Source organism: Etheostoma cragini, chromosome 19 (genome assembly GCF_013103735.1).
Source record: "Etheostoma cragini isolate CJK2018 chromosome 19, CSU_Ecrag_1.0, whole genome shotgun sequence".
Lineage (NCBI taxonomy): Eukaryota > Metazoa > Chordata > Actinopteri > Perciformes > Percidae > Etheostoma > Etheostoma cragini.
Genome location: NC_048425.1, coordinates 5,259,316 through 5,269,703, shown reverse-complemented (window position 1 = coordinate 5,269,703; position 10,388 = coordinate 5,259,316). Strand labels below are relative to the sequence as shown.

General features: G+C 41.9%; 1 protein-coding gene across 2 annotated transcripts in view; it reads right to left on the bottom strand.

Moving 5' to 3' along the window:
- The window catches only part of klc2 (kinesin light chain 2), a 14,796-nt gene extending 4,617 nt beyond the window's left edge, over window positions 1-10,179 (bottom strand). The window contains exons 1-9 of one of the 2 annotated variants that reach the window (XM_034901137.1): window positions 9,953-10,179; window positions 7,077-7,322; window positions 6,629-6,956; window positions 3,225-3,441; window positions 2,932-3,121; window positions 2,602-2,775; window positions 2,368-2,467; window positions 1,434-1,483; window positions 890-957 (exon numbers count right to left, since the gene is read on the bottom strand). In XM_034901137.1, coding sequence (XP_034757028.1) covers window positions 890-957; window positions 1,434-1,483; window positions 2,368-2,467; window positions 2,602-2,775; window positions 2,932-3,121; window positions 3,225-3,441; window positions 6,629-6,956; window positions 7,077-7,304 — 1,355 coding nt within the window. In that variant the 5' untranslated portion in view covers window positions 7,305-7,322; window positions 9,953-10,179. Of the gene's footprint in view, window positions 1-889; window positions 958-1,433; window positions 1,484-2,367; window positions 2,468-2,601; window positions 2,776-2,931; window positions 3,122-3,224; window positions 3,442-6,628; window positions 6,957-7,076; window positions 7,323-9,412; window positions 9,658-9,952 lie in introns of those variants that run through there. The other variant, XM_034901136.1, reaches the window with a different exon arrangement.
- Between the last annotated feature and the right edge of the window lie 209 nt (window positions 10,180-10,388).

Here is a 10,388-nt window from a genome sequence, read left to right as displayed (position 1 = left end):
TGAAGTTTTGTGCACATTGATGGCAGAGGTCATGGCCATAATTAACTCTAGGCCATTGATACCAGTCTCCTCAGACCCGGAAGTGCTGGAATTAAGAAAGAGAATGTTTAATGGTGTATGCTTTTATTTTGAAAGTGGGTGTTTTATTTTGTAATTCGGTTTTCTGTGGGTTTTTCCTGTTGTGCTGCAATTTGTGTCATTTTGGAAAAAGCACATGTAGTTGATTTAATCCTTACCCATCCATCTTGTGTTCGTTCATGGGGCATCGCCAGTGAGTATATCTAATTTAACAACTTAAGAACTAATTTAGGGATACATTATTTGTTTGTGCTGACTTTAGTTTTGATTATTTACCTGTATCTTAATTAGGACATTTTGAAGGTGCAACCTGTAAGTTTATTTATTTATTAATGGTAATGCAACAGACCAATACTTAATTGTATGTGTTATATTTTTGTCATTTCAGTTTTACCTTTTCTTCATTAAAATGACCTGCCAAGTATAACACACCGTCTGTTCATTGGAGGAATACTTTTTGAAGGAACGAGTTTAGCTTGCTGTTTCATGTCAGATGAGAACAGTATAGCTTGTATGCTCTTTTGGTTTCTAATTTAAAAAAGAAAAGTGCTCCCCTTTTTAGATGACAGAGAAAACCATGCTTAAAGGAATCACAGTTCCCTTGTACTAGTATGGATCACTTTATTAAAAATGGTAAATAGAAAACAGCAATTCTTCTGATTCACTTGCTGACATGAGTCCACACATTTTGTTTTTGCATAAAAATGATAAACAATTTTAGATTTGTTTTTGCAAAAGATTTTATTACTTTTTTATTTTACTTTCTCATCTGATTCCTGATGTTTTCAGTGAATTCAAATGTCTGACTCACCTGTCCACTTTGCAGGCCTTGTACCAGCTTCCATACTCTACATATGGGCCAGAGTCCTTGCGCTTCCCCTAATAGAGACAACAAGAAAGATACAGAGAGGGAAGAAATCAAGATGAAAAGAAGCTGAGCGCTGTTAACAGTTCCCTGTTATTTGTATAATAATTATATAATAATGTTCTCCATCATCAGAATCAGAATCAGAGGGTATTTGCCAGGTACGAGGACACATGCAAGGAATATTTCTTTGGAGCATCTTTGCTCACAATGTGCTTACACATACAAAACAAAATATACACACACTAATATATTCATACTCTAAACAGAAAAAAATATAGAGGCACAAATTATTTAAATGTTGAGCATAGTGCAAAGGATACTGGGATAAATAGTATGTTATTATATTACAACATGAACATTATGAACAGTTCTGAAAATAGGGAATGAGAATGATGAATAAATAACAAGTAATAAGTGAGATGGACTGTCCAGTCCATTTCCTTAATAGGTCCCCGCCAGCCAATAACATTAATGGAAAAGGGCTGACCTTGCTCTCCTCTCTCTCCTCCGCATGCATCCAGATTGGCTTGTTGTCATCTGCACACAAAAACAATTTGACAATTTGACACATGATGACAACACTGAATAAGTTGCTGCAGCAACCATACATATGAGGAAAATAATACATTGCCTAGAACATAGGATTGCTGATGACCTGAATCTCAACGTGAATCCTCTCAAACCATAAATAAACACAGTCTTTAATAAAACCTATGCAATGCAAATTCCTGCCAAGGCCCTGTCTCGTGCTGGGCAAGTGAGCACATAAGGGTTTCACAGGCTTAGTCGCGGTGGGAGGAAACATCAACATTAAGCTGCTTCGCACGCCTTGATAGCACAAAATAATCCTCTGACCTGCTGAGAGTACAGGGGGCGACGGGAGGGATCAGGGAGTGGCCGATTCAAAACCTAAATCCCAAAACACAGGAACTGTCAAAGGAATGTGTTGACTCAGGATCAGGGAGCTCCATACACCCCTAAATATTCCTATGATAAAACTGCATTTTGGCTTATCCAAGACTGATTCACCTTAGGGCTGTAAAATTAATACAAATTTTATCAAAATCAATGTGGACTAGTGCAACACCCAAATGGCAAAGGGGGCGCAATATTTGTTAAAAGCTAACAATATGTCAACGCATACTGAATTAAGTATTGTGGTGTTGCAGAGACGTCCCGGCCTATCCTAATCCTATCCTGCAGAAAACATCTTTGTTTGATACAGATGCTCAAAAAAAAAAAAATCATTCCCTCCAATATTGTGAATCCTATTAGTCAAAAATAATTGCAATTAGATAATTTATCATATTGTGCAGTGCTTATTCAGGTCCACCAGTACCAGCACAGTATACACTTCAAATGACTTTGTGATTATGTCCACTTCAGTGTGGCTCAGCCATTTGAACACTGGCTCTACTTACTGTTGACAGATCCAAACTCCTTCTCGTGTGCCCTGGTCAGGATCTCTTTGTACAGAGCCTCGGCATCTTTGAACTTCCCCTGCTTCAGGTAGCACGTAGCCTAAGAAGAAGCAACACGGTCTATCTTTCATTCAAGTTTCAAAACTGGTAAAGCTCGTCCAATAATAAAGACTATGTGACTGGAATAGTTATAAAATCTATTACATTTGCGCTATATTTTAATCATGTCCCCACCAGGTTATTTTTGGTCTTGGCCACGTTGGGGTCATCAGCTCCCAGCTTGGACTCGTAGATCTCCAGGGCCCGTCTGTAGTAGTACTCCACTTCGTCGTACTTGCCCTGGTTCTGACACAGCAGGGCCAAGTTGTTCAGCTGCTTGGCTACATCTGGGTGGTATTTCCCCAACACCTGGAGACACATTTACAATCACATGGAGTCTTTCATCATTGCTGGCGCAACAATGCATGCTTTATTTAGACAGGAGACGAAGGGGTAACTACAAACAAAATAGTTCACATCCATTTATTCTGTATAGGAGTTAGACTGGGTGGTGTGGGTTTTCACCTTCTCTCTGATCTCCAGCGCTCTCTTGCAGAGAGGCTCAGCCTCCTTGTATTTGCCCCTCTTGCCGTACAGAACAGCCAGGTTGTTGAGGGTTGCGGCCACAGCTGGATGATCCTTCCCCAGTGTCTTCTCTCTGATGGCCAGGGCATCATTCAGGAGGTGAGCCGCTTCTTTGTACTTGTTCTGATCCCTGGAGGACAAAAACAGAACGACAGCAGTTAAGAGTCTGAACATTTAAAACCAACTTTAAATGTTTGTCAAAAACAAACAAAAAACTCCTCTCCATACCGCACCTGTACACCAAAGCCAGGATGTTAAGCATGGTGGCTACGTCAGGGTGGTCGTGCCCAGACGTCTTCTCCAGGTCCTCCAGGGCTTGTTTGCACAGCGGCACGGCCACCTCGTACCTCCCCTGCGAGGCGTACTGGATCACCAGGTTGTGAAGCGTCCTGAGGCGGGCCGGGATCTCGTAGCCTCCCTGCTGGGCTGCCACCTCTCCGCTGGGCTGGGCTGTGGGACAGAGAGGAGGATATTAAAATGTTCTGCTATCAGTCTGTGATGGGAATACCGCAGTCAAACAGAAGGTTTTCTTCTCAAACTTTAAATTCTTCAACTGTCTTGTCTCTTTCCTTTCCTTTCTATCACTTTTCTCTGTTAGTCCAGCTGTCTTGGGTGGCTAGCTTTCACTGCCATGTCCCCAAACTATCCCACAATGCTAGTCAAAATCAAAGAGGGAGGTGTTTGTAAAATGGCTTACGTATGTGTATGTGAGAACCTGCAGAGGTGTAGAAAGTGGAAGACTTAGGTCCAACAAAGACTACAAAGCTAAATTCCAGATCTGGGGCCAAAACCAGGATAAGGTATTAAACTGGAATATTCAAGTTATCCTGGATGAATTTAGCTTTGACTTGGTTGCACAAAACCAGGTTGAATTAAACCTAGCCAAGTAACCATGGAGACATTCTTTGCAGCTAGCCCGGTCCAGAGCTGGCTAACAGCCAGGCTAAGATTAACACTGGAGTCTCATGTGTTGAATCAGCTGCCGCTCTGATCCCAAATAAACGTGTTTAACAGTTATTCCGTTTATTTTTATTAACATGCATTACTTGTCACTATTGTTGACAAGAGTTTGATTGAAAGCCTACTATTGCAGTTGTTTAGATGGTTAGAAATGGTTGCACTGGCACCCATTCGGGACAGTCAGGACTTTTCCCGGTGGGACGGTAGTGTTTCAAGGCTGCCTGACGTGCGGGCGCTACCCGCGGCAGACATGTCCGTTGAGTCAGTGTGTCCACTCTCTCTGTAAAGATAGGCAGCGCAGTGTGCGAGTTCTGTACAGCTTCAGGTTTATAAAGGACGCGCTCCGGAGATTAAGTGGAGCAGTGCGGGTATACTCCCAGATGACATTAATGGCAAACTGGTCATATCATTTCAGACATTTGTGCATATGGTTGTAAAACATGTTCTCGCGTTGTGAATAAGGGTTTGAAATTAAGCCTAGTCCTTATAGTACATTTTCCGAGGAACATTAATTCTCTCTTCCCACTTTTAAGACAACATAAGGCTAAATCCTACAATGTATTTATATTGTGCTTTACGTGGTGGGCTACTCAAAGACACTTAGCACATAAAAACAGATACAGCAATAAAACCAACACATGAAATTAGCATATTTGAAGCAATTAAAACAGTGTAACCTACAACTTTGTAAAAATGTAAAGCAACTAGTAGGCTAAGTAGATATTTTTACATCCTTACACATTCAGTCGTTCCAATACAATCTGTCGGACAGTCTGTTTTTTCTCTCCGTTTGATAACAGCCGTATTTCCCTTTCTGCATTCTATGCTTCACCTCCTTGTTACTTTCCATTAGAAGCTGCTGCTCATTGGGTGAAACATACGCCGCACATGTCTTCTCCATTTCTGCATCAGTAACTCTATGATCGATACCGTGGTCTATTTGAGAAAGCCGTGAATGTGCACTTATCCCAGCTATCTACACCTGGCTCGACATAGCTTCACCTGCTCAGACGGCTCGGCAAACGAGCAACCGATTAAGCCGCAATGAGCGGATCACACTAAAGCAAGCTGCGCTTTTTCCACTTCTCTTGGATATTTTCATTCTACTTTCTTGCAACAGGCTTGTGAGCAGAACAAGTGGAGGATAAAAACAAAATCTGTCAAACCTGCTCCAGGGATCAGCACTTTATCCAGCAGCACACGGTTGCTGAGGGAAATCCAACTGGTTCATTGAACAACAGCCACTATTTCTTCTGGTCTGTTTCACTATTTTAATTTCAAAGTGTAGATGTACAAAAAAAGTATTTTAAAAACTAATTTTTGGAGCACTTCCGCTCCTATTTTGTCTTCCTCCATGCTGTTTTGTTAGTTTTCCTCCCTGCTGCTGCTCACAGGTGTCTCTAATTCATCTCTAATTTACCAACTCACTGTTCAGTCTCGTTAAGGTTCTAAAAGGACAATTCTGCTCTTTTTCCTTCTTTATTCTGCCACAATTTATACAATAGAGAAACTTAATGTCACAATAGAAAAATAATAGCTACTCCTTATAAAACTAGTAGAAAATGTCTGACATTTGCCATATATCCGTTTTCCAGGAAGATCACTACAATGATCATCGTAAAATATATTTATATGTAAAATGAAGGTCTATTTTTTTTCCACGTCATGGCAAATGTGCAAAAAACTTTAAAAGTGAACATAATAAAAAGCGAATAAACTGGCTTTTATCAGGATTCAGTTAATACTAATTTAAAAAAGACCAAGAGGAAAGTACTAGAACACGTACTGTCTGGCTAGTGGGAAGGAATACTGGCACAACAACAAGTAATACATTGCATCGCATAAGTGACCTCTTCTATCTGCAATATGATTTTACTGTGTTGACACAGATTCACAAATCCTTTTACAAGCCTAGGCTTCTCTATAGACAATGAATTTGGCACTAACCAAAACACAGCTCCTGCTTCAAATAGGTTTTGCATCCCATCTAAACTATATCATACTGTTGGGTTGCAACTCACACAAAGAGCTGCTTGTATTAAAACAACTCGGGGTTCAGTTTAAATTTCTCTACCGGCTCCAGGGTAGTAAAAGATGTATGACACAATAAATGAAAGGGAAAAAGCCGGAAAGCGTAATATGAGCCCTTTGAAACTGGCATTGATTGTGTTGCAGCCTCAGTCACCCTGCAAATACCTTTGAAGAAGCAGGAAGGATTCAAACACCAGCATGCACTATGATCAAAGAACTTAATTAAAACCATGAATTATTTAAAGGACATGATCAAATTCTAAGAGTGACTTTTAAAAATCCCTGAAATCGACCTTCATCAGGGAAACTATCTGACATTGCAACACGTCTGACAGTATTGACTCAAGGTTGGTCAATACTGGGGAAAAGGTCAAGATGACCGACAGGCCAAAGCACAACCAAATATCTCTTGTTCCTTTGGTCTGCCACTACCGGTTACTCTCCTCCGGTATCAGCCACCTGGTCCTGTAAACGGAATCGTTTTAAGGAAGAAGTCCTTACTGGCTCTGTTGATTAGCTTCAGATCTTCAAAACAGCCAAACATTTGCTGGTTAGAGCAAATGTCTCTAATTTAGCATCTTGTTATTGTCTCCCAAAGCACAGCTGAGGCCTGTCTGGTGTCTACTAAGTGCTGCTGATGTCCTACCTGGTCCCTGGTCATCATCGTTGGGGAACAAGTCATCCAGACTGTCCTTTGAAGTGTCTCCTCCACCGCCGCCACCGGAGCTCTGGCTCTTCTCCTCTGAGGGCGAGACGTCATCGTCAAACTTTTTGATCTGGTTCATGAACTCCAGGTGCTTCTTCTCCTCCTCCAGCTGGGCCACGCTCTGCTCGCTGCGCTGCAGCTTGTGCTGTGTCCCCGCCAGCTCGTCCCGAAGCCATTGGTTCTCTTGGCAGAGCCGACGCACCTGAGCGCGCAGCTTCTGCTTCTCCGACTCTACAGCGCTCAGGTGGCTCGACAGGGCGATGATCACCTGGGGAAAAGGGAAACTTTCACTTGTAGTAGCTGAAATTGTAAAGTTATGGCAAAATTAGTGCTGCTGTGTTTTGTGTTACAAGCACTCCATGTGACAAAAAAAAATGACAACTCTTACCTGTGCTTCTCCCAGGCCCAGCTCGATGGCCTCTAGACTCTTGCGGAGCAGCCCAGATTTCTCCTGGGCGGCGGGTGGCTGGGTGCAGTCCAGCAGCGAGTTGAGGATTTGGGCATGTTCGCCACGCAGCGTCTCTAGGCCCTGCATGACAGCCTTAGTGTTGAGGACAATCTCATCCTGGCTCAGTCGCTCCAGGCCATCTTCACGTGGATACACCATGGTGGACATCCCCTGGTTTCATACACACTGTAGGGAAAGGAAAAGAAACCGAACACACACACACACACATCAGTAGGACGGGATGGGTTTTTGCTGAGTGTGCATTGTTTTTTTCATGTCCTGTCCTGCTTGACATTCTCACAATTCACACGTGAGCTGCTCAGTGCAACCACATTCTTCATCTGTCAGTCACTGAGGTCAAGTAGAGGTGGATGAGACAAAGAGAGAGAGCAGATGAGGTAAGTTGGTAAGTGAGTTGCTGCCACAAAAAAAAAAGCTGCTCTGTAGTTCTCCCTTTCTGTTTTACTCTACAGTTTCAAAGAGGTCAACGGCTAAATAGTTTCCCATTTCATGGCATTCCCTTTGGGTAGTTAGACTCAATGAAAAGTGATGATGTGTGTGTGTGTGTGTGTGTGTGTGTGTTAAATGTATAGTTAAAACCCATTCAGATTACTACAAGAGGATTCCTTGAGCTTGAAACTGACCCTGCAAACTGCCAGTGAGCAGTAAAGCCAATTAAAATGAGACGCTGTCACTCAACAGAGCTGCTGTTCCTAGGAGAGAGTGACTCAGAGTGATGCGTGAGGCAAACTAAATTAGAAAAAATGTACATCATTACATTGTTTGTTCACCGGAGCATTTATTTTTTAACTGTAAAGTATCCTACTCAGTATATATCTTGGCCACAATTCTCATATAACCAAATGTAAAGGACCCTAATCAAAAACGATGTTTCATGTTTCTTGAAGATTTTTTGAAAGCTCATGCTAGTAACATTGATAGACCACTAAGACTCCAGACAAACCTGAATATAAACCATCATTGTGATTGACCTTTGCAAGAACGTTGTAAAGCATGTGATGAAAGTGGATTTTGGAGTGATGACGAGTCCAGAGGCTATTTATTCAAAGCCATGGTTGACGTGGTCTTGAAAACAAAAATCATTAGTCATGTCATTGGTCATCCTGAGTAACGAACACTGAGGGGTTCATTGTTCATTTGTTAAGCTTTGACACAAAGATGAACTTAGAATTTAGTCTAAATGTAACATTAGGAAATCACAAGATTCAAGCTGTAGCTTGATGCTTGGATAACCCAAATCCAAAACATTATCTAAAAGGTTCCATATCAGTATGTCAACAGACATCTCACAGTTGAAGACAGATCCAGGCGGAGGTCTGGTAAACAGTAAATGGGCACTCCCTATACCGAGCATGTGGGTCTAAACATTGCCCAGCTGTAAATGACACCTTGCACCAGCAGCAGCAGGACAGAGGAGCCAATTGTGCAACATCGTGACTTTCTCTCTTCTCCTGCTTTGATGGTGGAGGCGCACCTGTTCTCCTCTTCTGCTCCCTCCCCCCTTTCTCTCTCTGCCTCTCTGGCTTTCTCACTCACCCATCGCTCCACTCCCCCCCCCCCCCCCCCCCCCCTCCCTCATCCGCCTCATACACTGACTGCAATGCACCAATATTCATACTTCCCTTACGAAGCACCGTTTGCAAATGAAGGCGGTAAAGCTGTGTAAGGTCAACAATAAAGGCATCCCGAAATTAATGGCATAACTTCTTTAGTCATCTTTAATTTGACTATATTTTAAACCACAAATGAATAAATGAGCCGGTGGATGGTCGAGGCCTATGCCCGGGAGGGGCAGTGTTTGCCTTGGCAGCAAATCAATCAAGGTGACCGAGAATGGAGAACAGTGTTTAAAACAGGACAACGCCTTATCAGAGGATTCAGAAAATAATTGTCCCTGAAACACTGAAAATGAGTTGAAATGTCTGCGTCCGATTAGCTGTTTGTAAACAGTGAAGGTCCGAGCACCTAGATTTGACACAATACACACTGTTGCACATTATAACCTATCAGGCGAGTGTACCCTATTTACACCATTTATCATGTGTACAGATCAAAATGTACAGACTATGATAAAGAACATTTAAAAATGGCTGTTTCATACGTAAAAACACTGGCGCGGTGACTGCAAGGTACACATCACGGACCTCGCCGGGAGGATTTAACGTTTAATTTTACAGCTTGCTAAAAATAGACCTATTGTACCTATGTAACTGTGGCGTCATGCTCATTTTAATAATATCTATACATATATTTACCTTCATCGAAGACAAGTGCAATGCTTTCTGTCCCTCGAACAAAGCAGCAGGGCAATGTTGTGATGCTCCAGACAGACAATTGTCAATTAAGTCCACTAATGCAAAACAAACTGCTTCCGGATGTATTCTTCAAAATAATAGTAGTCCGCAAAGTAGGACAATGTAAGTTGCCAAACACGACAAACCAGTTATAAGTAGGGAAGACGATAACACAACTAAATGAAATCCAAGGCAGGGCAACTTTTAAAACGCAAAGCAATGGATGTTAACCTCAGTTGACGTTCGTTTGCGTTAAATTAACGTTAGCTTTACTTTGAAGGAAACTAACGGTCGGTGCTATGAACTACCGATTACCTGTCTTGTTCATTTAACGCGTACCACGTTATTTGGCCAGTACAAGGCACTGAAATAGCTCCCAAACCACTCGGTTTAGTTTAATACGATTAAAGACTATCAGTAGGTTAACGTTGGCTAACAGACGCCTTAGCGAGCTCCTAACCGTGTGCTTTTCTTTTACTGTCTTATGTTACCGTCACTTACCCAGACTCCCACTTGATAATGGAAGACAGCAAGGAAGCTCTCAAACGTGCCGACACTGGCTGGTCATCTCCTCAAACACTTTTATTTCGTTAACAAAGGAGATGTTATCGTAAGTGAGGTTCAAGTGTAACGTGGGTGACTAAAAATGGCTGTTCTCCCAGAATCCAACAACCAAAGATAAAGTAAAATACTAAGATGATTCACGTTGGCCATTTTCCAAGCGTGACGGGAAATTATCTGGCGCACGCGCATAGCTAAAGCTAGCATCTTTGCTAGCAACTTCTTTAACTCTAGCTTTACTAATAGAGGTAATTAAAAAAAAAAAGTAAGCTAGCTAGGTAATTTGGCATTGAAATGGTATGTTATTATCACTGACTAGCCCATAGTCAAAAAGTAAATACAAAATTAAACAATTAATTCACATAACAGGATGTAG